Source organism: Pezoporus flaviventris, unplaced genomic scaffold, assembly GCF_033815535.1.
Source record: "Pezoporus flaviventris isolate CSIRO_AGI_PZ_B2104156 unplaced genomic scaffold, CSIRO_AGI_Pfla_v1 ptg000070l, whole genome shotgun sequence".
In the NCBI taxonomy this organism is placed as follows: Eukaryota; Metazoa; Chordata; class Aves; order Psittaciformes; family Psittacidae; genus Pezoporus; species Pezoporus flaviventris.
The window spans coordinates 1,929,256-1,956,974 of NW_026892618.1; the positions used below are offsets into that span (position 1 = coordinate 1,929,256).

The 27,719-nt window shown below is 45.5% G+C and overlaps 1 protein-coding gene across 3 annotated transcripts in view; it reads right to left on the reverse strand.

The window, feature by feature from the left end:
• The window catches only part of PARVB (parvin beta), a 70,386-nt gene extending 42,965 nt beyond the window's left edge, over nucleotides 1-27,421 (reverse strand). The window contains exons 1-2 of one of the 3 annotated variants that reach the window (XM_061472059.1): nucleotides 27,035-27,421; nucleotides 348-437 (exon numbers count right to left, since the gene is read on the reverse strand). In XM_061472059.1, coding sequence (XP_061328043.1) covers nucleotides 348-437; nucleotides 27,035-27,149 — 205 coding nt within the window. In that variant the 5' untranslated portion in view covers nucleotides 27,150-27,421. Of the gene's footprint in view, nucleotides 1-347; nucleotides 438-3,021; nucleotides 3,178-10,020; nucleotides 10,120-27,034 lie in introns of those variants that run through there. The other 2 variants (XM_061472061.1, XM_061472060.1) reach the window with 2 other exon arrangements.
• Nucleotides 27,422-27,719: the final 298 nt, after the last annotated feature.

The following is a 27,719-nucleotide window of genomic DNA, read 5'->3' on the forward strand; positions in this document are numbered from 1 at the left end:
ACTTAAATCTTTGCAAAATTTCTATCTACTTTCAGGGTGATCACAGAAGAACTCAAGTTCTCTGTCAATTCATTGAACAAGTCAATTTTCCCATAAATTACCCATAAACTTTCCCATAAACTAGATTAGGTGTACCTGCATAGCTGGCACTGCTCTTTAAATTTCACTTCAGACGTTTCTAATTTCTAGTCTACATGTAACATGCAACAATTCTCAATTCTCATGTCAAATTCTTACAGTTTCAACTCAGGAATCTACATTCAACAGTAAAACAAAAGATAGGAGGGTCACAGTGGCCACCTTCATTAACAATTGCTTAGTCAAGTTCTGTAGCATGAATACTTTACCTAACAGTGTGTCTTCTGGATGAATGTCCACGGCGCTTGGGTTCATTGGTGCATTGATAGCATTTTTACCTTCTTCTTGGAGGTCACTCACTGAAGAGAGGGGAGAAAAAAAAAAAAGAAAGAAAAACTGTAATAAATGCAAAGTTGGCAGATATGTAGGGGTTGAAGAGGGTATTCATAATATGAGAAAACATCTGGTAGATCCATTTCAAAACAGGATCACGGTGGAATTAAGAACTGCAGTCACTGTGGAAAATAAAATCAAAGTAACATCCTTTTATAGCTTCTTATTAAACCAAGCTACCACATAACTGGCTGAAAATATTTTGCAAGAAACCCAATCCTGTGGTAAAAGCAACCTCAGAGCGTGTGTTTCTCCAAAAGGGAGGGGGCTGAGCTTTGTCTGCAGGATGGCCCAGATCTATAGCAGACAGCAAACTGTAAAAACAAACTTCTTTTCTGACAGCATGACCCCCAGACATCACCACCTTTTCCAACTGCAGAACACCAGGAACTGTGATATGCTACTGGCCTCATTAAAAGTCTCAGAGAATCAAAGCGAGACCTACCAAATAACGATGAAAATGTATTTAATTCTAGCACTGCCACTGACTAAAAATAGATGTGGCATGATCTGGTGAACACAAATCTGAAATTTGTGATTTCAAGCTCTTGTCCTAAACCTACAACTCTCATTTGGGGAAGTCAGTAAAGTACCCTTCATCAATAAAATGGGTATTAAAATACTTCCCTGTGTCCTGCCACATGGGAGCAACTAAACTTGAGGACAAGTACTGAATAACTCTTCAGTATCTTCACAGAATGTCAGTAAGAAAAGCACTAGCAATTCTATAACACTTTAACACTCTCCAAGGCACATCTCCTCATAAACTCTGATAACAATTGTCATAAACTAAGCTATTGAAATACATGCCTTTAAAACAGGAGATACAAAGACACTGTGACATCTATGCAGTGACAGTTCTGTGCTAGTGTGAGCTAAGATCATTTTTGGTATTGCAGTCTTCTCAGGGAGAGGTCCAAGTCCCATACTCTTTTCAGGGAAAAACAAAGATTTCCAAATAAATAAAGCCTGTTAGACAAACTCTTCTGGAGAAAAAAAAAGAAGGAACAGTTAACTAATAGGCATAGTATGCCAACAAGCACTTCTTTCAAGAACAGTCACTACTCCCCTTTCCCACTGGAAAATCAAACCACAGGCTAGTCCTTTGCATGCAGCCTGCAAATGTAACAAAATCTGCACCAGTACTTGCTTTTTTCCTACCATAGAATCACATCCTGCTCGATACAAGGGAAGATACAGAGATCCTATTGCCCCAGAGGAGGACACGGAAGCAGAATAAACTGCAGTCCCCACTCCTTCTCACACAGATACTTGAAACAGGTGCTTAGAACAAGTTAGCACACTTCTTAATTGCAGTTCCAAGATGTTAATTAATTATGGTTCACAGCATTAAATTGAACATGACTTAAATCCCCACAAGCAGCAAACAACAGTCTTGTATTTTGAGACCTTATGGCTTATGAACCGCGTTAGAGCAGCGGGTTACAGCTACTATGGCATAAAGCCTGGGGGAAAAGGGGCTGCCAGCAGTAAGTGCAGCTTGCTTTCTGTATTGTGTTCGTATGCAAAGGGAAGGTAACAGAACAGCACTCTTAACTACAATGTCTACAGGCCGAGATTTAATGCCCTTAATAAATGGAGTTATTAAAGAAACTCTTAATTACTCCTTTTCAGCACTCATTCTCATTTTCTTGAAAAACACTCCAAACAAAAGTCAGGGAGCTAAGAGGCCTCATGCAACAGACCAAATGAGCTCTAACAACATACCTTACCCAGCCTGTTTCCATCACACGCCACTAGAGCTTTCCCACTGGAGCAGCTCCTACACTGTGATACCAACGGGAATACGTCCACCAGGAGGCACGAGAAAAATAATTTTGAAACTGGAGACTAGAAATAAGATATTTTTAAACCCTGACAGGACTATAAAAGCCCAAATTCCACTTACATCAGACCCCTTTTGGAAGTACCACCCTTGTTTCTAGATTTAATTCTCTTTGCATTATCACAGCATTGCTGTCATTTGGGGAATGCCAAGTGTTCAATAAGGTCAGGGCATAGCTGCTCCTAACGCTCTGCAATTGCAGAAGAAAGCTGCTAAGCTCCTCTGGGCAGTGAATACATGGTACTGTCTTCAGTGTAAGCTATGTAAATAAAATGCTGCATATGTTTCAAGCAAGAATACTTTTCAATGCACCTAAACTAGTTTTATTCCCCCAAAATCAATGAAGATACTTGCTCCTTTTTCTTCTAATATAAAAATGAACTCTACCCTTCCTAACAAAAATACCTTGTTTCTGAGCAATTTACTAAGCTATAAGAAAAAAATAATACAAATTTGTGTATTAAGCCACCATCCCTCACAACATGAAGATAAACCCCTACACTTCAGATCCATTCTGGCTAGGCCAGATCCTGCAGAACCAAAACATCCTCTGCTATGGCTAGCAACAAGACACAGTTATTTCAGCAGAAAGCCCTCCCCAAAGCTTGCTGCCCAGGGACAGCCCTGCCTACAAAGAGCCTGTACACCATGTCCTAGGCAGACAGCTTATAAAGAGATCTTGCTACAAACATAATGCTTCCTACCTCCTTTTTTGCGCCTCTTACACAGGAGCCCTGCCATCCCAGCCCCAGCAGCACAAACAGGTCACAAACGAACCAAATGGGTTGTCTGAACACTGAAGGAGTGGCAGCAACTGGATAAGGGGCTACCACCTCGGGACTGCCAGACCTGGGTTAATTTGGGCATGGTGACACAGGAGGAGGCACTAAGATAGCCTTCCAGCTGCTAGGTGCTGGGGGGGGGCAGGAGGGAGGACATAGTACTTGGCCATGTACTCCCAGCCAGAAATCCTTCCCTACCCTTGCTGCTTCTGCAGATAGCCAGTTGCCTCGCTTGGCCTGCTGCTGGTCCTCTAAGAGCAGGCACCTCAAAGATGACATTTTCTCTTCAAGGAGCTTCCTGAGGAAGTCATCTGTACCCGCTGGACAAAGCACAGTTTGGTTCCCCACCCCAACAGCCTGCCCAGAACACACAGGTTCAAAGATCAACAGCCAGCAGAAGCAGAGAAGAAAATGTGCTTAGGAAGAGAAATTTTCCAGGGTGTTCCCAACACCTGCAGCACTCCAGAAGTCTTTCAATGCTGTGCTTGAACAAATGCTGAGGACTTTTTATCTTCGTTGCTTGCCCCAGTATTTACTTATCACTGCTGAGCAAAGAAACAGAAGCAGGAAAATGAAACCAAGTGGCAACACTGGGAAAAAAAAGAGAAACCACAATAAGCAAGTGGCGACAGTTAAAAATAATAGTCAGGATGGACCAACAGCATAGAACCTGATAGGTGTTTCAATGAAAATTTACAACAAAGAACAGCATTCAGACCATGATTTCACAAACCCAAAGGTACTTAGAAGATTATGGATATTAATCAATTGGCAAACACCAAGCTCCTTGACTTAACTGTGGCTTTGCTGTAAGGACTTATGCCAGATCCTCACATGAAATGAGTCATCCATGCAGGTGGACATTTTACTAGTAGAGCAGAGATGCGCATGCACAACAGGTGACAGTCATGGTAGGTTCCACATGAGGTCTTACTGCCTGCTCTTCACCTGCCCATTCCCAAGTTCCCTTCTTTCCCCACAGAAAACACCTTCCCCTGTTGTGTTGCAATTGTTCTTTTCTCTCCAAATGAGAACTGTGTAAAGTATCTTCCTCTAAAGCCTGATCATTTCATTTCATACATCGGTCAGAGTAAACACGCAGTAGAGGAAGACATAAAGGGGTAGGAAACTGAATACAGGCTGGTGTATCATCACTTAGTTCAGACTGGTCCCCAGCAGAACCTTCCCTGTATCTGTTGCCCCTGGCCAGTTTGTTTGCTACGAGCAGAACACCATGCCAGGGCAAAGGTCTCCCTCAGATACGCCAGTAGAACTAGTATGAGCAGCCCCATCATCCAGGGAATTCTCTTCTGATCATGGAAAGAGTTTACCCCCACCCTGACCCACAATACAGACTCTGCTAAATGGTTACAGCTTTAATGTAAAACTTGTCAATGGTCTAAATGACTCAGCTGTGAATTTACACAGGACAAAACAGGTGTAACTACAGGCACAGAGGGATGATGCCTTGGAAAGGTATCTGGCAGAATTAGGTATGATTTCTCCCAGATGTCTGCTAGAGCCTCTCTCCATTCTGGCTGCAGGTCTCTTCTTGGAGCCAATCCCCAATTAACAAGCAGCACTAGTCCTCTGAACCATTTCAGTACCCCATCCGCCAGCACCATCAAAATTCAAATGTAGCACGGGATGGGCAAGAGGCCAAGGCATTCAGCAAAAACCCTGAGTATTTTCCTAAATGAAAAATTTAAATTCATGAGGAAAAGGTCACTTCTCTCCTGGTCCCCAGGAAAGTAGCAAGGGTTCCTGGCAGCCCTCCAATGTTTTAACAATCTCTTGGCAGTGTCAGCAGTCAACATGATTTAGACACATTGGAAGCTGTGCTAGCCTTTCAAACAAATTAATACAATGAGCCAATCACATACACATGTGCTCTACAGCACTACATCTGTAAGCCAGGCAGGCTGTCTTGTGCGTGGGATTACAGGCAAACTGCACAGAACAGGAGCAATCAGCTGCAGAAAGTTGGAAGTGCCACCAGAGCTGTCAAGGATCTCCCACAAGACAGGAAATGGCCTTTAAAGTCAGCAGGATCACGATAAAAAGAAGAGATGTCCCTGCCTTCTCCTTTTTATAAGAAAGAGAACTGTCAACAATTTCATTCTTTCTACCTTCACTCTTAATGATTTTAGTGTATTTTAAAAGGTATCAACAGCACAGTTGGTGTCTTAAGTCCTTACCATTCACTGCCTGGTTATTAAAAAACTGACTGCAAGCCTCTTCCTCATACAAAAACAGATGGTAAATGCTACTTAATTTTAGCTGTAGTTATTTCTGACTGCAAGGCTGAATCCCATCCCACGGAAAGCAGCAGCTGTTGTGACGCTCAGCACGCGTTTCTGGATATGGTGCTTTCCTTCACATTCAACCAGTGCTGAGCTTGCGCCACGGCACTGCCTGACCACAACTTTTACATGATGCACTTTCATCTCGTGATGAAACCCTAACTTTAGAAGCTGTAAGACTGCTCTGTAAGCCTTGGCTCCATTACAGATGATTTGTTCAAGTAAGTGTCATCCTCATGGATGAGAGCAGCACACAGACAGGAAATGTGCAATGATCCCATAACTCAAACTGCACAGGAAGCTCTCTTTCAGCCCCCAATGTCTCACTGCTTCACCAGTTTCCTTGCTCTTCCCAGAGACAAAACTGTGACCAGCTGCACTTTTTCAGACAGTGACTCACCTACCTGCAAGTGGTATCCTAAGAGCTCAGATAAACATGTGCAAAATAGAAAGTCCACATTCAAGATCACTTCTACACCATTCAGACCAGTGAAACAGCCCTCATTCACTCACACATCAGGTGAGATGTGGCCACATGACAAATCCCCCTGATGAAGCTGCCAACCCTTGCATAGAAGATTCACCATCTGCTGGAGCTCACACTTCCCACAGAAGATGTCAGAGCAGAAGGCAGCGGGTTCCTGGTGGGTAGAGACCCTTCAGTGTCTGTCTCTTAACCTGTTCCTCTCTCTCTTTGCCTGTTACAGACTAATACATGGAGCCATGCCCACACAAGATTTTCCCCTGACATCTAAAACTCTTTCACAAAAAGCCATCTTCAAAATTGTAGCCTTCTAGGAACATTTAAAAAAAAAAGAAAAAGTTTTACAAAAGATGGCATTTTCAAAAAAAACTTGTACTGAAAGATTTCAAAACCATCCCCAAACATAATGCATGCTGGTACACTGAGACTTTTTGTCTCTTTTCTAGAGACAAACCACACACACAACTCACAACTCTGCTACTGCATTACTAATCGCTTAACATTTACAAAAGGCTCTGAGATCTTTTGATAGAGACTGCAAGAGGAAGACAAAGCCTCCATTAATTATAACAGAGAATTAATGGTCCCAGGCAGATCAAACGCAAAGACATGACCAGATCCACATAAAGGTTCTGTATCAAGGGACTGCATTCAGAGCAGAACTGTGGTAATAAAGGAAATTATTTATGTGTCTCAGTAGGCAGACAGGGCAATCACAATGGCCAAGCTCTGCCACTCAAAGAAATGGAAAAACCTAAAAAGGGAGAAAGTAAAGCTAAAAGCAACTTTTAGGAAAAGGCTGCAATAATGCTTTTAGTTTAGTTGCAAAGAGAAGGCCACGCTTGCCTACAGAGATTTGTTAAACCGACACAGATGATACTCTATTCTGTGACTGCCAGAACAGAGATCTCCCCTTTATTCTTGCCAGGGGTAAAATTTGTATGAAGTGTGGTAGCAGCATGTTCAATACTTGAGCCAGTTGGAAATGCTTCTGAGAAGTTGGAGCTTTGTTTGTTTGTGAAGGTGAATTAGTGCTTTCCACCCACAAAAGTTCTTATCTTACTATCAAGTTGTTTGGCGGGAGATGGGGGTGTGAAAGAAGGATCTGCATTTTTTGGTGGGTAACACCTGTGTTGAGATAGCCAAGCTGCAAGCTCAGGAGTGTTGCATCCCAACTAGAAGGAAGTGCAGCAAGAGGGCCAGGAGACCTCCTTGGATGGATAAGGAGCTCCTGAGGAAAATTCAAATGAAAAAAAGAGGCTTATAATAAGTGGAAGCAAGGACAGGTGGCATGGGAAGAGTACAGGGATATTGTCCAAGAAGCTAGGGACCAGGTTAGGAAAGCTAAGGCCCAATTAGAATTAAACTTAGCTAGAGGTATTAAAGATAACAGGAAGGGATTCTACAGGTACATAGCAAATAAAAAAAAGACTAGGGACAATGTAGGCCCCCTCAGGAAGCTCTCAGGAGAACTGGCTACCCTGGATTTGGAGAAGGCTGAGGTTCTTAATGACTTCTTTGCCTCGGTCTTCACTGGCAAAGGCTCTGACCAAACCACCCAAGTCTTGGAAGGCAGATGCAGGGACTGTGAGAATGCACCCACTGTAGGAGATGAACCGGTTTGAGACCATCTTAAAAATCTGAACGTTCACAAGTCCATGGGTCCTGATGAGATCCACCTGCTGGTCCTGAAGGAGCTGGCAAATGAAGTTGCTAAGCCACTGGCCATCATATTTGAAAAATCATGGCAGTCAGGTGAAGTTCCTGACGATTGGAAAAAGGGAAATATAACCCCTATTTTCAAGAAGGGGAAAATGGATGACCCAGGGAATTACAGACCAGTCAGTCTCACCTCTGTGCCTGGCAAAATCTTGGAGCAGATTCTCCTGGAAGGCATGCTAAGGCACATGAAAAACAAGGTGCTTGGTGACAGCCAGCATGGCTTCACTAAGGGGTAATCCTGCCTGACCAATCTGGTGGCCTTCTGTGATGGGGCTACAGAACTGATGGACAGGGGTAGAGCAGTTGATGTCATCTACCTGGACTTGTGTAAAGCACTCAACACTGCCCCACATGACATCCTTGTCTCTAAATTGGAGAGACATCAATTTGATGGATGGACCACTGGGTGGATAAAGAACTGGCTGGATGGCCACACAGAAAGAGTTGTGGTCAATGGCTCAATGTCCAGCTGGAGACCAGTAACGAGTGGCGTCCCTCAGGGATCGGTGTTGGGACCGGTCTTGTTTAACATCTTCATCGCTGACAGGGACAGTCAGATTGAGTGTGCCCTCAGCAAGTTTGCCGATGACACCAAGCTGTGTGGTTTGGTTGATACCCTGGAGGGAAGGAATGGCATCCAGAGGGACCTTGACACCCTTGTGAGGTGGGCTGATGCCAACCTCATGAAGTTTAACCATGCCAAGTGCAACGTCCTACACCTGGGTCGGAGCAATCCCAGGCACAGCTACAGGTTGGGCAGAGAACAGATTCAGAGCAGCCCTGTGGAGAAGGACTTGGGGGTGTTGGTTGATGAGAAAATGAACATGAGCTGGCAGTGTGCGCTTGCAGCCCAGAAATCCAGCTGTATCCTGGGCTGCATCAAAAGGAACGTGACCAGCAGGTCACAGGAGGTGATCCTGCCCTTCTACTCTGCTCTTGTGAGACCTCACTTGGAGTATTGTGTGCAGTTCTGGTGTCCTCGATATAAAAAGGACATGGAACTGTTGGAACAAGTCCAGAGAAGGGCCACGAGGATGATCAGGGGACTGGAGCACCTCCTGTATGAAGACAGGCTGAGGAAGTTGGGGCTGTTCAGCCTGGAGAAGGCTGCATGGAGACCTCATAGCAGCCTTCCAGTATCTGAGGGAGCCTATAGGGATGCTGGGGAGGGACTCTTCATTAGAGACTGTAGTGACAGGACAAGGGGTAACGGGTTAAAACTTAAACAGGGGAAGTTTAGTTTGGATATAAGGAAATTCTTTCCTGTTAGGGTGGTGAGGCACTGGAATAGGTTGCCCAGGGAGGTTGTGAATGCTCCATCCCTGGCACTGTTCAAGACCAGGTTGGACGAGGCCTTGGGTGATATGATTTAGCGTAAGGTGTCCCTGCCCACGGCAGGGGGGTTGGAACTAGATGATGTTAAGGTCCTTTCCAACCCTAACGATTCTGTGATTCTATGATCCATGTGGCTACAGCTGACCTGGCCAACGCAGGCACATGTACAAGCCTTCCTGATAAAAGCAGGGGTGCACTGGTGCAGAATGGGAACAGGCAGAGATGCAGCAGCTTGGGAGAGAGGAGCACTAACAGACCGCAGCAGCCGCGAGTAGCTGTCAACATCACCAGCATTGGCAACTGAACACCAAACCAAACAAAATGAGACTCTTGTAATTACTAAGCAGAGCGATCAGCACTGGCAACTGAACACCAAACCAAACAAAATGAGACTCTAATTACTAAGCAGAGAGGCCTTTAGCCAGTTACGTGGGTTCAATTCAGCAAGAAACCAAACCCTGCAAAAAGCAAGCTACTATGTGCTGAACCAGTTTTCTGCTCCAGGTCCTTTAGAGTACAGTGCTGGAGCTGCCAAGGAAGAGGAAGGATCCTGTCCTCACCCAGACACTGTTACCCTGGGCAGCCTGACCTTGATCAGTCATCCATGGACAATACAACAGCCAGCAAAGCAGTTATGCTGCTAGAATAACTCAACAGATAGACTACCCCTGTGGTATCGAGCTGGCTCTGATATCAACTGACAAAGCCACAGCTGACCCACAGCTGCCTGGGCATAAACAGTGATAAAAGCCAAGGTGAGACCACAGTACTAACACAGAGCAATTGTATTTAACATTCAGGCCTTCTTTCCAGCAGCCACACTAATCCCATTCAAGCCTCACAGCTACCAAAGAACCAGACCAGAATTCATCTGCAGCATTTGCTCCCCATCTGTTTTAGTCTCCTTCTGCAACAGGTCTGACATCCACTTAGCAATACTTAACTAGGAATCCTTCAAAATAAGTTCTGCAAGGCAGAAAAGAAAGATGCAGTCTACTGTGTAAACATGTAATGAAAACATTTGATGTTGCTTGTTCTTCTGAACATGTCAAGAGAAGTATAGAGTAACAGACTCACTTCTGAAGGCAGTGATGGCAGGTGAGCACAAGAAGTAACAGACACCGTCTTCTCCAGCTGACAGTACAGAGCTCCCACAAATGGAAAGGAGCTATGACTTGCAATTCCGAAAAAGCAACTCTTTTGCTTGTGCAACATGACTCTACAGAAAGAATAAGCCAAGATAAATGATCCTGCAAACCACAAAAAGTGCACATGCCTAATTGCTGGAGTTGCCCAAATGTCACCTACAAAAACAAGGAAACCCTTGAAAAACACTCCTCTATAGCAACTGTATTTGTAACACACATGTTGAGGGTTTGCTAATAAATACTAGTTTTCAGTTCAACAGAGCACAGGACCAGTGGAGGGACAAGTTCCAGACTAGGAGCTTTAACCTAAACACTCAACACACAATTTTCAGAGTACCATATACTGAGGTTGCTTGTGCCCAGCTCTATCTTTCCTGTGTCCTACCTGCATCCAGGGCAGTAAAGCAGTCTATTGAAAGTGAACTGAAATATCTCACTATACAAGCAGACGATGCAAATTATGAAGAATTTTTCTCAGTGGTTTCCAAACAAGTCATATGTGGAAAATTATTTTACTTGTTGCTTTGAGCACCAAAGGAGCCTGCCAAGACAAGCACTTCAGTAATAAGCACTACAGACCTCACTGTAAGAGAAAGTCTGGAACTCATAGTCCATGGTCAGATAAAAGCCAGTCCACAGCGGAAGGGGAAGGTACAGTGAAGGTAGCAGCTGCCATAAAAGCATTCGGATGTATAACTCTGCCAGGTTTAAGTAAGAAATAGGCACCACCATGTCCTAACGGAACTGCTGAAGACCATTTAGGAAGAGTGGCGCCCAGGCCTCTGACTGCTATTCCAGTCCAGTCTCCCAAACACAGCCCTCAAGGGATAACAAAACACAATCATAAAACAACAGCCAGCCCAAGAATCAAATCAAAACACTTCCAAAGCACAAGAAAATGTCACGTTTCACCACGTACCAGAAAGACCTGCAGCTACTACTATGCTTACTTAGTCAACACGCCAAAGTTTTACATGATATGAAGTTCTAGCTTTTTGTGGTCTCTTTTAAAGCCTTTGCATATACCAGGTCCTATGACCTAGACAAGGTGGTGTTTCAGGGGGGCTAGACATCTCAAAACTTTCAAGCTCAGCTTCCGGTCGATCCCCAAATAGCTTTTTAACTACACAACCTCTTCAACTCATTCTCACTAAAGCAGCAGCCATAGCAGTGGCCACCCAGTGAAATCCATGCTTTTCTCCTCACTAAAAGGTTAGACAGGCAAAAAAGGCAGGAAAAAAAATAATTGTTCTTTTGCTAGTACTTGAGTTCACAGTCTGTAAAAGGACTCTGATGACAAGCGCAGTTCCACTGCACACCCTTGTATTCACATGCTCATAAATCATTAAACCACAAACTTCATGCTGTTTCAGAAATGTCCTTATTCCAGCCTTTGAAGAGTCTAAGCTGCCAGGGAGCCATGTAAGATAATTTGTTAATACAGGGTGGAAAGGACCGCAGGAGATCTCTAGCTGAACCTCCTCCTCAAAGCAGGGTCAGCTCTCAGATCAGACCAGGTTGCTTAGGGCTTTATCATGCCTTGTCTTAAGACCCCCAAGAATGGAGGCTGCACAATCTCTCCAGGCCTCCTGTCCCACTGCTTCATAGTGCCCAGCATGGAAAGGTTTCTCCCTTTGCCCAGACTGAACTTCCTATCTTTCAGTTTATACTTGTTGTTTCTCCTCTACTATGCACGATGCTAAAGAACCTGGCTCCACCTTCTCAATAATCTCCTCATATGTATCAGCAGACTGCTTATTAAAGATCTCCCTGAAGCAGTCTCTTCCATAAGATAAGCAACTCAGATCTGTCAGCTCTCCTCACAGATCCGGCCCATTGCTAAATGTGTTCCAGTTTAGCCATGTCTTTGCTGTACTTAGGACCCCCAAACTGAAGACAGTGCATCAGTTGGGATATAAGGAGTGCCGAGTAGAAGGGGATTATCACTTTTCACAATCTACTGGCTGTGCACCTGTTATCCAGCCCAACAGCCCAGTTGGTCTTCTTCACAGCAATGGCACACTACTGGCAGTTGTCAGCTCACTGCCCGCCAGGGCCCCCAGGGCCTTTTTCAGCAGACCTGCCTCCCAGACAGGCAGTCTCCATCCTGTATCATTGCAGAGGGCTCTTCTTTCCTGAGTGCAGGACTTCTCACTTTTTCTTGCTGGATTTCAGAAGGCTCCTGTCAGCCCATTTCTCCTGCCTGTCTATATCCCCTTGCCCTCAAGTGTCACTTGCATACTGTACGAAAATGCACTCCATCACCCCCTCCAGGTCATCAATGCAGATGTTACACAGGACACATCACAACAGGCAAAGGGCATAAGAGCAGCACCATAAGCTGCACCATAAGCAGCAGTGAGGATCTTTTCCCCCTTTTTTTGCACAGGGATTAGTTACTCCATTTGTACTCTTCCAATGTAATAGATATGAAATCCTCCACAATCCCAGTACGGCTCCACAGAATCATGTGGCCAGATATGGTGCGAAGCACCAAATTACTCAGCCTCCCTGGAACATTCCGTATGAAAGTAGAATTTCCTGGTTTCAAGTTAATTTTATTTCCATTCTTGGAGAAACCCTTTACCAACCACTGGATCAACAGCACATTTGTTTAACAAATGAACGCACCCAGTGAGGATGCTTTCTACCACGATTGTGGGCAGTATGGCATCTGCACGTAATGTCACACATGGTAAGAAAAATATCTCGCTAAAAATTACAATTTGTTTTACCAGTTTACCCACGAAAAAGAAAATCCACATGTGTTCCCTGTTGGTTAAAGAGCCGACAGAAAAAGGCTTTTTAACCAGGTGCTGAACTAGCTTGGCAAATGTTAGTATCTGTGATCTGCTTGTTAACATACAAATAACAGAAATTAAGGGATCAGAAATAAACAGTTGGAAAGACAGTATAAAACAAACACCTTAAATGTCAGGGTCACGGCTTGGTCAAGAATAGCTCCCTAGCCTTCTTATTGCTCTTAATACTGATGTCAGCAGAGCAACAGCCACCACAGGTTAGCTTTTTAAACTAACTGATACAAAGCCAAATGATACTGAGGATCCAAAGTGATAATTTAAACTATGGCCCGTCACTGTGCTAATGCAGCTATACCTGCAGTGCTGCAGTTAGCAGGACTCATTAAAGAACTTTATATTACATTTGAAAGAGGGGAAGGGATAAAACCAGGCTGGGCAGAGAAAACCTTGGGGCAGCACACCAATGTTTAATGGACATTGTGCTAGCAAAGTCCTTCAGTCTGATGTCTCAGTGGAGGTAGGGGATGGAGATCCAAGCAACAGCAAAGACATAAGGGCTATTGTTGTGTTAGAAACCATAGAAGCAACTGAAAGTGGTCATGTCATAAGAGTGGTTACCAGGCCTTGAGCAACCTGGCCTAGTGGGAGGTGACCCTGCCCACAGCAGGGGCATTGGAACTAGATGATCTTAAAGTCCTTTCCAACCCAAACTATTCTATGATTCTAGGTAGAAATTAGGGCTTCTTCTCCCCAGAAGATAGCAGGATCAACAGCCCAACCAAAGTGCATCTACACCAATGCACATAAGCATGGGAAACAGCCAGGAGGAGCTGGTAGCCATTTCGCAGCAGGAAAACTATGACAGAGCTGCCATCACAGAAACATAATGGGATAACTTGCACAACCGGAGTGCTACAATGGATAGCTACGAACCCTTCAGAAGGGATGATATGATTTAGCGTTAGGTGTCCCTGCCCACGGCAGGAGGGCTGGAACTAGATGATCTTAAGGTCCTTTCCAACCCTAACGATTCTATGATTCTATGACAGGCAAGGAAGGAGAGGTGGCGGGGTAGTCCTGTATGCTAGGGAGTCTTTTGATGGTCTAGAGATCAATGACTGTTATGATCAATGACTGTTTATGGGTAAGTATCAAGGGGAAGGCCAACAAGGCAGATAACACAGTAGGAGTCGGTTACAGACTACCCAACCAGGATGAAGAGGCAGACAAAATACTCTACAAGCAGCTGGGAGAAGTTTCATGATACCTAACCCTCGTTCTCATGGGGGACTTCAACTTAGCAGATGTCTGATGGAAATACAATACAGCAGAGAGGAAACAGTCTGTGAGTTTCCTGAAGTCCATGGAAGTTAACTTCCTGTCACAGCTGGCGAGGGAGCCAACTAGGGAAGGAGCCCTGCAGGACATGTTCTTTGTGAACAGAGAAGTACCCGTGGGTCTGGAGGCCATCTTGGGCACAGCAATAATGCCATACTAAGAGATTTAGATTATTGGAGAAGTAAGAGGAGCGTCAGCAGAACTGCTACTTTGGACTTCCAGAGAGCAGACTTCGGCCTGTTTAGAAGCCTGTCTGACAGAGTCCCTTGGGGGACACTACTGAAGGGCAAAGGAGACCAGCAAGGCTGAGCATTCTTCAAGAAGGAGGTTTTAGAGGTGGAGGAGAAGGACATCCCCATGTGTTGAAAGATGAGCCAACGGGGAAGAACACCAGCCTGGCTGAACAGAGAGCTTTGACTGGAACTCAGGAAAAAAAAAAGAGAGTTTATGGCCTTTGGAAGAAGGGGCAGGCAACTCAGGAGGACTACAAGGATGTCATGAAGTTATGCAGGGAGAAAATTAGAAAAGTCAAAGCCCAACTAGAACTTAATCTGGCTACTGGCATAGAAGACAATAAAAAATGTTTCTAGAAATACATTAGCAACAAAACATGGGCTAAGGAGAATCTCCATCCTTTACTGGATGCAGGAGAAACATAGTGACAAAGGAGGAGGATAAGGCTGAGATATGTAACACCTTCTTTGCCTCAGTCTTTAACAATAAAACCAGCTCTTCTCTGGGTACCCAGCCTGTGAGCTGGAAGACAGGAATGAGGAGCAGAATGAAGCCCCCATAATTCAAGAGGAAACAGTTAATGACCTGCTACACCGCTTAGACACACACAAGCCTATGGGGCAGGATGCAATCCACACAATGGTGCTGACTGTATAAATGCTGTCCTGGGTTCAGCAGTAGCAGCCATTTTTCTCCTTCTTAGTAGCTGGTGCAGTGCTGTGTTTTTGACTTTCAGCCTAGGAACAGCGCTGATAACACCAATGTTTTTAGCTGTTGCTCAGTAATGTTTACTCTGACCAAGGACTTTCTGAGTCTCATGCTCTGCCAGGGAGGAGGGGAAGCCACGAGGGAGCAGAGACAGGACACTTGATCCAAACTAGCCAAAGGGTTATTCCATACCACAGCACGTCATGCCCAGTATATAAACAGGGGGCAGTTACCTGGAAGGCCCAGATTGCTGCTCGGGTCAGGCTGGGTATCAGTCGGTGGGTGGTGAATGGTTCTTTTCTCCCCCCTTGTTATTTCCCTTATCATTATTATTACTGATGATAGCAGCAGTGATTTGTGTTATACCTTAGTTACTGGACTGTTCTTATCTCAACCCGTGGGAGTTACATTCTTTCAATCCTCCTCCCCATCCCCCTGGGAGCCAGGGAGGAAGGGGGGGGGGGGGGGAAACGACACGGACACAGACGGACGGGGATGGTGTGAGCAAGCAGCTGCACGGTTCTGAGTTACCGGCTGTGCTTAAACCACAACAAATGCCTGCCAAGCCACTTTCAATCACTTCTCAGCAGTCATGGCTAACCAGGGAGGTCCCAGTTGACTGGAAATTAGCAAATGTGGTGCCCATCTACAAGAAGGGACAGAGGAAGGATCCAGGGAACTACAGGCGTATCAGCCTGACCCTGGTGCTGAAGGAGGCTATGGAGCATCTTGAGTGCTGTCACATGGCACATACAGGAAAACCAGGTATGAGGCCCAGTCAGCATGGGTTTCTGAAATGCAGGTCCTGCTTAATTAACCTGATCTCCTTCTATGACAAGATGGATAAGGGAAAGGCTGTACGTGCTAATAAAGTCTTTAACACTGTATCCCCCAGCACTCTCCTGGAGAAACTGGCTGCTCCTGGCTTGGATGGGTGTACTCGTCCCTTGGTTAAAAACTGGCTGGATGGCCAAGCCCAAAGAGTGGTGGTGAATGGAGTTAACTCCAGTTGGCAGCCAGTCACAAGTGGTGTTCCCCAGGGCTCAGTACTGGGGACAGTTCTGTTTAATATATTTATCAATGATGTGGATGATGGGATCATGTGCACCCTCGGCAAGTTTGCAGATGACATCAAGTTGGGTGGAAGCGTTGATCTGCTGGAGGGAAGGAAGATTCTACAGAGGGATCTGGATAGGCTGGATCAATAGGTTGTGGCCAGTAGCATTAGGTTCAACAAGGCAAAGTGTCATGTCCTGCATTTGGGTCACAACAACCCCATGCAATGCTATAGGCTTGGGGAAGAGTAGCTGGAAAGCAGCTTGGGGGAAAAGGACCTGGGAGTGCTGATTGACAGAGCTGCATGTGAGCCAGATTGTGTCCAGGAGGCCAATGGCATCCTGGCCTGTATCAGAAACAGTGTGGGCAGCAGGGGCAGGGCAGCAATCATCCCCCTGTACTCTGCACTGGTGAGGCTGCTCCTCAAATACTGTGTTTGGTTCAGTTCTGGGCCCCTCACTACAAGAGAGATATTGAGGTGCTGGAGCAGGAGAGTAGGGCAACAAAGCTGGTGAAGGGTCTAGAGCATGAGCTGTATGAGGAGCTAGTGATGGAACTGGGGTTCTGGAGAAAAGAAGGCTCCGGGGGACCTTATTATTCTCTACAGCTACCTGAAAGGAGACTGTAATGAGGTGGATGTTGGTCTCTTCTCCCAAATAATAATCAGTATGACAAAAGGAAATGGTCTCAAATTGCACCAGGGGAGGTTTAGATTGGCTATTAGGAAAAACTTCTTTTCCTAAAAGGGTTGTCAAGCATTGGAACAGGCTGCCCAGGGAAGTGGTTGAGTCCCCATCCCTGGAGGTATGTAAAAGATCTGCAGATGTGGCACTTAGGGACATGGTTTAATGGTGGACTTGGCAGTGCTGGGTTAATGGTCAGACTTGATCTTAAAGGTCTTTTCCAACCTAAACAATTCTATGGTTTCAATTATAGATTCAAGATCCCTGTCAGACCAAACTCAGAACAGATCCAAGATACATCTACAGTGTTAGCTTCTTGCAGCCTGTCTAACTTTCCAGTGGAACCAATTTACTCTAATACTGGGAGCCATGCACAGGGAAAAAGGCAAACAATAATCCCAAGGGACAATTTTACAACCGTCCTCCAGGGAAGATATATTAAGCAGAAACTGCAAGCCTAGATGCCCTGATACTTTCTCATATTCTACAATTTCTGCATAATATCCTGTCATTTTTGCAAAGCCTCTAAATCCATCTGCTGAACAAGGCAAGCCAGAGCACAACACCACTATTCTATTTTAAAATGACAGAAGTGTCTGCATCTGTTTAATAACACACATGCATACATCTGCCAAACAGACGTAGTGGAAAAGACACTTTCTGAGGATTACACATTTTTCTATTTAAAGAGAGTAAAAAAGACACCATGCCTCTATAGGGACACCAGAATAGCTCTCCTCCTCATCCAGCTCTCACACTTTCCTTCCTTACTCCGAATAAATTGTGCATGCAGCCATCTCAGCTAATTAAAACTTAACAATAAGGCCATATGGCAGCTATAATGGAAAACACACTATTTCTTTTTTCAGTGGATTTATGGTTCAACCACTCAATGAAAGAAGTACTAAAGAAGGAACTGGACTCCAGGAGGCAGAACAGCTTGCTTGTTTTATAACCAAAATGGGGCATATATTGAAAAGATATTTTACAACAGTTCATATATGATCACCAGACAGGTCTTGGGGATCATAAAGCAGCCTTTTTTAATTTCCAGAAAAAAAAATCACTAAGAGGCAAAACTGAATTCCCAAAGATCCTGTTGCTGACCACTAACAAACCCAAAACCAGAATCCCATCCCATGGCTTCCCCTCTTCAGCTTAAGAGCTCCAGAGAGGGGTCTGTGGCGGATGCACAGAAACAAATCGTGTGTACAGGATTTATAATTAGAAGCTTTGTTGTGTGGATAGATGTTCCTCCACAAGGAAGTGACAGTGATTTAAGGGCCCAAGGAGTACAGAGCCACTGCTCTCAGCCAGTACACACTGCCAGGTGTACATGTTCTCTTCACATCTGGTTTTCAGAGCAAGACTTGACTGGATTCAAATTACAAAGCCCTGTAACCACGTATGCTAGCCATAATACTTTTCCAGCTAAACTAGACATACACAACAGAAGTAATGAATTTGGGGTTGCAGCCTTCTACTTGGCCAACAGGAGAGTACTGAGCAGTATATGATTCACCCTGGAGAGACGACTCGGCCACTGACCTCTTAGCTGTGCAACACAGAGGTTCCTGTTCTCACTTCCCCTCCATAATCAGCCCACCCAAAAAAAGGGGTCACTGTCACTCACACAAGAACTGCTAGATACCTCCCAGCAGAAGGCTGTTCAGAATACAGCACCTGGGCATCATGACAGCTGACCAGAACAGAGCTTGTGCCATCAGTTACATACAGAAACTGATATAGAACAGACCTTTCTCTGGAACAACCTGGCTGACTTTCAAGTCACTGGCTTCTGCAACAAAATACCCAGATCACGTTAGTTCAAAGAACCTAGAGGTTTGCTGAAGTCACAGCTGCTATAATGAGCAGAGGTCAGTGCAAGCAGAAACCTTTGGGAAACAAGGTTTCCCTTCCTTCTTTTTTGCTAGCCTCCACATCTCCTGAAATTACTGTGAGGAGTTTGAGGGCTGGCCCTCAGCCTGCTGCTGAAGTGAAAACCTTGCCCCACAGGAATAAGAACACAGACAGACTGAAAACGCTGAAAGGAAACAAGACTCCAAGGTTAGGAAGGCACATGCACAGAGCCTTCTACGTTACCAGCAGTAACAAGGGTGACAAGGATCACAATTGATATTGAATATAGATATAGTAGAAAACTCCTCTTTTATATATATATAATATATATATAGCAGAAAACTTCTCTTTACTATACATGCGTTTCTGTATGATCGTACGTCCCCTTCAAGCCATCACATCCCAGAAACCCTGACACAGACAACTTCTCGGGTGCGTATCTGCAGGTCAAGATTTCTCATGATGCCCAAGAGATTTGTACACTCGACTTCCATTGAAAACCAACAGCAATTTGGCATCAGAATCCCTCATGAGCAGCTTTGAAGTACCAGCAACACTGGCCCTTCCACAGCTACAACCAGAATCTTCTCAGCTGTGTCCATGACACTTTTATGCACAAGGTGTACACACTAAAATTCTTTCACAGTTGAACAGCAAACCTGTAGCTGCTGAAACACTGAATCCTGCAACTAGCAGACTGCCTCATGATGGTCTTGCAACAGACCACATTGCTCTGGATTCCTGAGTAATATGTTATTCTGACACGCTTTCACAATGGAAAGAGCTTGCCAGCTAATCTGCCAAATCTCCCAACATCAAAGCATGATCCAGTGCACTGGAAGACTCCAGGAGCTTCATCTGGTTTTGGATCAGCTGGCCTATAACAATTCTTGAAGTACATACTGTTACATGCATAACTGTACTAAATCTTCTGGCCTCCTGTATTGCTGACATGTAAATCAGTAGGATGCATTTGTTATAATAAAGAGATCTAAATATCACAACTCTGAAAAACACAAGTACTTAAGTCAGTATGATGTATTTATGACAATGCATCGCAGATCACCGTCTGATCTCCCTGCACAGATCCACCAGTGGAATCAAGAACTCCCCCTTCACACCATTCAGCACAGAGCATCTGCACAGACTTTGCATAAAGTTGTCACTTTGCAGCTCCCCCTATTTCTCCCAGGTCCACAGGCAGCCCTCCATCCATCAGTCTCACCAGGGTCACACACACGCTCCTCAAAACAGAAACAGCCAGAAGCCTGCTTCTGGAAGTCTCTCCCAAGATGTGAGCATTAATAATCCCTTAGAAGAAATGAAAACAGGTATCATCGAACAATGGCTTTTAAGTTAAGTGTAGACTTCAAGAAGAAAAGATGTCACTTTCCAAATCCTTGAATTAGTATTTTTAAGAAATTCAAAATCTTGTTTTGGAAAATCAAAAACATTGATAACCACCTCACTAAGGTTTTATGATGGAACATAATAGTGTTCTTACAATAAATCTTATGTTAATGAATGCAACTCTGAAAATAGAACAGCTTTAAAATGTCTGGTTTTCTTAAGTAAAAGCAAGTCCCTTTTTTCAATCCACAACTGAAGAGCTACAGAGCTATTTCACACATCTTGCCGCATCCCGTCTGGAAGAAAACTTTTAGGCTGTAATTCAAAACTCTATTGTCTCAACAAGAGACTGTGCCTAAAGCTGCACTGGGGGAACCATCCTAGCCTAGCTGCAGTTACAGGAGAAAAATAAGGGGTTTAAGACACCATTAAAAGGATCACTCCTGTGCATGCGAAGGTAATTTTGGTTGCGACATTGATGCAAAATATAACCACAGTACAGCTTTTGCCCAAATTCAACACAGTTTCAGAACCCAAACAGGCACTACTCTAGCAAGACTGAAACCAGACCCGGTCAGAAGTACGCTTGAGCCCCACAGGAGAAACTCAGCAATTATGCTACACAGGTTCCAACTGGAAATTTAGGTCTCTCTCTGCTTAAATTAGTAGTAAGAATAATATTAAATTAAACCTGAATTTGCATATGTCTGCACAGTCTTTCTAGGGATATATACACATATCCACAACAGTATGCAGCTTTGATAAAATTATATGCAAATTCCTCTCTTAAAAGCAAGTAATTCTGCTTAACCAACACCTAAGTCATCTTCCGTATGGATACTGCAGCAGCAATAGCCCATTATGATGCACAAACACACTTCCCTAGCCAACTGTCTTCTAAGACTGCAGCAAATGTATTTGTGTGAACCAGCACCACAGTATCAGACCCTACACACTTTGTCTCTCCATCTGACTAATTCACTGCCGCGTATTAAGAGCATGGAAAGTAACTTAGATTGGGGGTTAGCTCCTACACCAGTCTATTGAAAGGAAGTGTCTTAAAAATATATTATCAAGTCAGGAGACAGTAAGAAGCATATAGTTGAAGCTTATCCCATATAGCACTTCATGGATCTGCGAGAGGCAGATTTGCTCATGAAGTTTCCTGTTGGGTTAAGAAATACCACAAGCCTAGCCAGCACTCTGCAAGTTAACTGGCACTTCACCCACTATTCAGAAATGCAGACGTGCCTCAGGACAAAAGCTAGAGTGCAAGCACCACATCAGTAGCACACCTCCATCCTGAGCTTTCTAGGCATCAAGTGATGCCAAACCCCAGCTCTTCCACTACAGAGAGGTTAAAGTAATTATTCCACCAGCACCAGTTCAGAAAGTAGGATATATGGGCACAGCCAGAATGAAACACAGTCTGCAATAGTCAGGAATGGTTGCGACTGTGACAAAAATCCTGGGCAAGAATAATACCACCAACATGAGTGATCCCTGGAAGGTGAATGAATATTGGGCTAAGAATGCCTTACCACCTTACATCTTTTTAGGATCTATCAAATAGGCATCTGTCAGCATCATTTTAAAGCTAAATATACTTGTTAGAAGTCCCAGGCAGCCACTAAAAAGTAAGTAAAGCAAAGGCACAGCACACAGAGTTCAATTTTCTGCAGCCTGTTTACAGTGATACACCCCTGGAGACTGCGTAACAGACAGCATTAAAAAGATTTTAACAGTTTTCAGTATACCATATTCAAATGGAAGATGAGATCCATTTTCTAAGCAAGCCCAATTCTCCCACCCTATTGCATTCAAGGGGATGTCTTACGGACTTGACATATGCTCATCAATACAATGGCAATGAAGTAGATCTGGTTTTGAATCTCTTTTCCCTCCAGAGAGCAATTACTCACACAAGCAGCCCCATCAGTTTCAAAGGAATGATAAAGAAACTGTTTCCTCCATTTTAATTCTGCTTTTGAGCTTATTTCCTCATGTTTTTCCCTCCAGAAAGCTGAAGTGGATCAGGCAGCAAGATCAATCCCACCTGAACAATTTGGAGATGAGTTTTAGCATGTGTAGAGCTGTGAGAAATGGGCAGCTTATGCAGCACCTTTGCCTAAGGATCCTGGTACCAGAGACAACTCAGGAGATAGTTTCTTTCCCTGAACTGTCACTGGTTTGCCAGATGACACTCCCCCACCCTCCAACTTTTCCCTCTCCAAAACAGCCAACAACTGCCACCTATCTATGGCAGAAAAACCTTGCCATTCAGTGAAACATGCATCTGCCAAACTATTGACCAAACTGGCAAGCCCACAGGCATATGCAACAGTAAACTTTTCACAGCCATGCTGAGGCACACGCCCCAAGATCAATACTTTAACTTCCTTGATATGTGTAAAACCTTTATATTACTCTGCTACTGTTGCAATAATTCTGCCCTCTGCAGCACTGTCATATCTCTTTTCTCCCCCTCCTACTGATTTCATCAGGCACAATAAATCTGGAGCTGTTTCCTCACCCCTATGCCCACCCCAAATCGTGTCAAGGGAAACAACGCTAAGCAATTAAGTCTGTTGTATTTCTCTCACTGACTCCTCCATATAGGCTATATATAAACACACACATGCACAGATAGAATAATAGAAGGTTTATTTAGCCAAACACCTGCTGCCCAGATCTTTCATGTGGTGTGTTACGAGGACAAGAAAGCAAAGCTTTGCAAGTAGACTTGAAGCAAAGCTTGCAGCAAACCCCCTCCATTATTTCAGTACAAAGACATCACTCTGACTGACAGGAAAGGGGAGATTTTCTTTTAAGTTTCTTTTACAGAGGGAGATGAAACACAGCACTATCTGAAACGGTATCTTCTATTTCTTTTACAGGGTCTCAAGCTAAGGGATCATCTAGCTTACTAATTGTGCCCTGCTGTGGGCTTTGCCAGCATCCCAATAGTTTCCTAAGGCATTTAACGCGGATTCTGGAGTTCCTGAAGAGGTGCAATAAGTTTATTAATCACATTACTAATGTGGCACATCTTGAAAGCCCAAGATATAGGATGACAGAGCCACGTCACAGGAACAGGAAAACTTAGATTTTTGCAGATTTCCACATAGCCTAATAGCAGGGTGAGGGGTAAAAACCAAGTGGTCACACCAGGACTGGAACTAACACATCCTGTTTTTTTAAGGATGTGTGTCATGACTGATTGTAAGATTAAGAACGTGCATCTCCATACAGTGCTCTCCCCATGGTCAGGTCCTTTCTCTGGCTGCATCCCTCCCAAGTGAAGTCTCTAGCAGTATGTGAGGGTTGAGCTCATCTGCAGGTTTTTCAGCTGTGAGACTCCACTAAGGTCTTTCTGTACTCATTGGTGACTCATTTTGACACAATCTGTAGTCATTTAATAATCCTTAAGACTAGGAGTTTTCCCTTAGGGGCACTTTTAGCCAAACTGTTAAAAATATTCCTGGGAAGGAAGAGGAAGGGAGGAGCCAAACAGACAGTGAGATCACCCACCCCATACTTCCATAGGAAACCAGGGTAAAAACAGCTTCCCCATGAACAACACTGGCTGCTATTTCTTTTATGTCAGGACCGCCTAGTAAGTCAGTTCAGCCATAAAAATTCAGAAACATAAACACAAGGTGTAACAGTGTAAAGCAGGGTTTGCGGTAGAAATTCAAAGGCTTCCTCAGTTGGAAGCCTTTCTACGGGTTTTCCTGTAGAAAAGGCTTCTTCAGTTGGAAGCCTTCTACAGGTTTTCCTAAAACCTGTAGAACTGGACTTAAAACACAGATGAATTTGACCTAAGGTCTTAACCCTACCTCACCTATCAGCACTCACTTACAAAGAACAGTGTCATTCCATACTGCTAAAGCAAGAGCAGCAGAAAAGTTGTTTATATGATACAGCAAATACTTCAAATACTGCCACAGGGACTATCACCAGTGCACCTAGGAACCTTATTTATCCTCCCTTAACAAAGTGAGGGTATGAGCTTACATTGGCCACCTTGACAAGCCTGATGAACACTCCTCTCCCAGTATAGGCTCTCTAAAATTAGATTGCAGTGTTAGAAATAATAAATAAATTTAAATTTAGTTGCTTAACTGTTATCTAAAGTACTTAACTGTTGTGGGTTGGTAGCCCCACATTGTAGCCATTTATGAAATGGCTGCCACCCATGATTAAAAGAAGAAAACTGTAAGTAACAAATGAAAAGTTTTTCACTATCATTATAAGGATCTTTGAGCTGTGTGGTGCAGATGTTGTGCACAAAGGCAAAAAGGATATATATAACTGGATTACAGCTCTTGCACAGACCAGGATAAGGTGGTTACATGAATACAGCTGTGATAGCAGGTCTGTATTTACACAGTACAAGAGAGGCAGTGGAAGCAAGGAGTACATATAAAGAACCCTCCGGATTCCTTGTTTTCCATGCCGTTAGAGGCAGACGAGGCAAGACCGATTTTTGGTTGTGGCAAATCAACAGTCAGCATTTCCATTTGCTGTTGTGGAGAGCTGCTGGTGGAGAGGGCAGCATTTACTCCGGGAAGATCGCTCTGACCTCTGCTGGTCCCCTTAGAGAAAGCCAGCAAAAACTGCCTGAAAGGAGAGAGGGAGGGAAGGAATCCCCCAAGCACACAGGAAAAGTTGACCACATGGCTTCTATATAGTCTATCAACTCAGGGAACGCCACTCACATAAGTTTCCAATTTACTTCTGCTTCACACTCACATACAGAGATGTAGTTTCTAGCCCTGAAATATGCTCTTGTGGCTGCCCAGGTCCTACCCACAAGCCATGGACCTGCCTCTCTCTCCCGACACAGACCTCACCACACTGCCTCACCACAGCTTAGCCATTGGCCCCTTCCAGTTTGACAGCCATGGTCTGGAGAGCCTGCATTTGGAAGCTACCCCACTGAGAAAGTGTGAAATGTAAAGAGTAATAAGCTGATTCCCCTTACAAGGAGGACCTCAGCCTGTCACACCCAATGGGTTGCTCCACACATTTGCAGACATTCTTCCTTCCTTCACATTTTCAGGCTGGAAGGAATACTCACACTAAAAGCCCCATCACATGTTTTAGTCTCCTCCCCATCACACTGACAGAAGCATGACTGTCATGCTTTACAGCCACAGCAGTGGTTCCCCACTAAGTGGGGAAGGCAGTAACCACAACAGGCCCTTCCATCACCAAGAGCTGTGACCACCAGAGTAGGTAAAATAACATGCAAACTCAGCAAAACAGGATGGTGGCTCCTGCTGAAAGCAGTCACCCCAAAACCATCACCTAGCAATGACCACATTTCTCATTTAAGAAAGGACAATGCCAACCTGTTTAAGCTTAGAAGCCATCATTAAATGAAATGCACACTTGTGGAACATGTGGTCGGAGATGAGCTTTCTCCACCATCTTCCTTCAGAAGCACATGAGATCATCAGGAAGGCACGACCGCTTCTGCTGCTCCTCAGCAAAACCACAAAACGTGATTAAAAATAGATGATAAAGGAAATACCAGTAGGTTACACCAAAACAGCTAGAAGGAAAGGGAAGCAATTTCCCTGCACAAGGTTTGGAGGCCAAATATTTTATTTTTAAATATTAAAAAGCTACCCTGCTGGCAACACCCAATGAGGATGAAACATGCTCATTCAACAGCCAGCTGAAAGGAGGCTGGAAGTCAAATTTCATCCCTATGCTATACCCAGCGGACACCAAAACAAAACCAAGGCCAGTTTTAAAGAGGCAGTTAGTCAAAATTGCATTAAATCTTAGAGCAAGGGCACCAAGATTTCCTGTCGGCAGACTGGGGATAACACAGACGAAAGTTTCTCTACAGAAGCCAGTATCTGGTCAGTTTGGGAAGGCAAAGAGGACAGAGTACATCCGCTTCGGAGGAGACAGCACTCAGGAGAAAGGTACACTTTGTGCATACAGGGATGGACCATCTTTATCAAGTCTAGCGGCAAGACACTGCCTCCCTATCTACAACAACAAATGAGTCTTGTTGCTTGGGACTAAATAATGCTATCTCCGCACAGCCTGCTGTGCAAGTGGGCTGCTCTGAGAATGCCTTGTGCACACACCCGCATCAGAAGGCCAGCCCAAGGCGTCTGCCCTGCTCAGCAGCAGGGATGGGTGCCAGTGGGGCTGAGCACCCCAACATGGAACGGGTGCCCATTCACTGAAGCTGAGGGAGCTTCTCCAGGCTACCCACACCAAAGAGGGAGACCAACACTGGTTTGCACCAGTGGTGACAACTCAAATAAATACCCAGTGCAAACGTGCCCACGTGAAATTCTGGTCCTCGAGGGCTAGGTGATTTTGCTTTTGGTCATGAAAAGCACCCTGGCAAAGTTTAAAGCCTATGGATGAAGTGGGCCTTGAATGAAACACAGGTGGATTTAATCGTTCCCTCGTGGCTTCCTCAACTCTCAACTGGAAGAGAAACAACACCCGCAGCCTCCTTGTCACCAGGAATTTATTCATCAGCGGGTTCAGGGTTCCGTCCCCAGCTCCAGGCAGAGGTATGAAAGCGGAGCAGGGAAGCGGCAGTTGAAGCGGCCAAGCCTCCTGAAGCATGCCTCATGACCGGACACCCCACACCGGCGTGCGGCGAGGCCCAGCCTCTGGCACCTCCCGGCACACCCCCCCCCCAAGGCACGGATACCTCGCTGCAGCCCTCGCACTCCACTGCCAACCGCCCCCCAGGGGCCGCCCGCGCCTCTTCGGGCTCAGCCAGGCTGAGGCGGGCTGGCGGACGAGGCCCCGTTCCGCCCGGAGCCGCAGGCGCTGCCGGCGCAGAGAGCGCGGGCTCCCCGCGGAGGGACGGGACGGGACGGGACGGGACGAGACGGGACAGAGAGCTGCAGCGAGTCACGCCGGCCGGGTGCGCGGTCGCCCCTCCGCGCCGCGAGGGCGGACTCACCCTCCTTGGCTTTCTTCTTCCTCGCCAGCGTCCCGCCTAGCTTGCCCAGGAACGACTCGTCTTTCTTCATCCTGTGGGGCCGCAGCGTCGGGGATCGGACGGGCGCGGCGGACATCGGCTCTGCTTAGGGTCTCACCGGGGGAGCCTGCCCGAGTCCTGCCCGATCCCTGTCCCGCCCGGGGCGCTGTGACGGCGCCGAACAAAGGCGGGGAGCGGGTAAATCAGTCGGACAGCCGCGACAGAGCAAGCAGAGCCAGGAACGAGAGGAGGGGGGTGTGGGCCTGAGCCCTAGCCGCAGCCGAGGGCAGGGGGCGGGCTGGGAGCCGCTGCCGGCGGCCACAGCGCCCTGCCACGGCCGGGAAGTCCGCGGGAGGCGGGGCGGGCCGCCCCCTGCCCCGGCCCCCTGGCCCGGAGGGCGGTGACCGGGGCTGACCCGGGCCCCGGGGCCCCCAGCGGGCCTCCCAGGGACCGGGTTGGACGGGGCTTTGAGCAACCTGGTTTAGTGGAAGGTGTCCCTGCCCATAGCGGAGGGCTGGAACTGAATGAGCTTTAAGGTCTCTTCAACCGAAACCGTTCTATGGTTCTGTGACAGACCCATGAGGATGGAGAAAGAAACTGGTAAAGAGCATTGCAGGAAAGCAAAGCCCTCGGTCCCATCACAGCCAGGACAGAGGACAAAACTGAG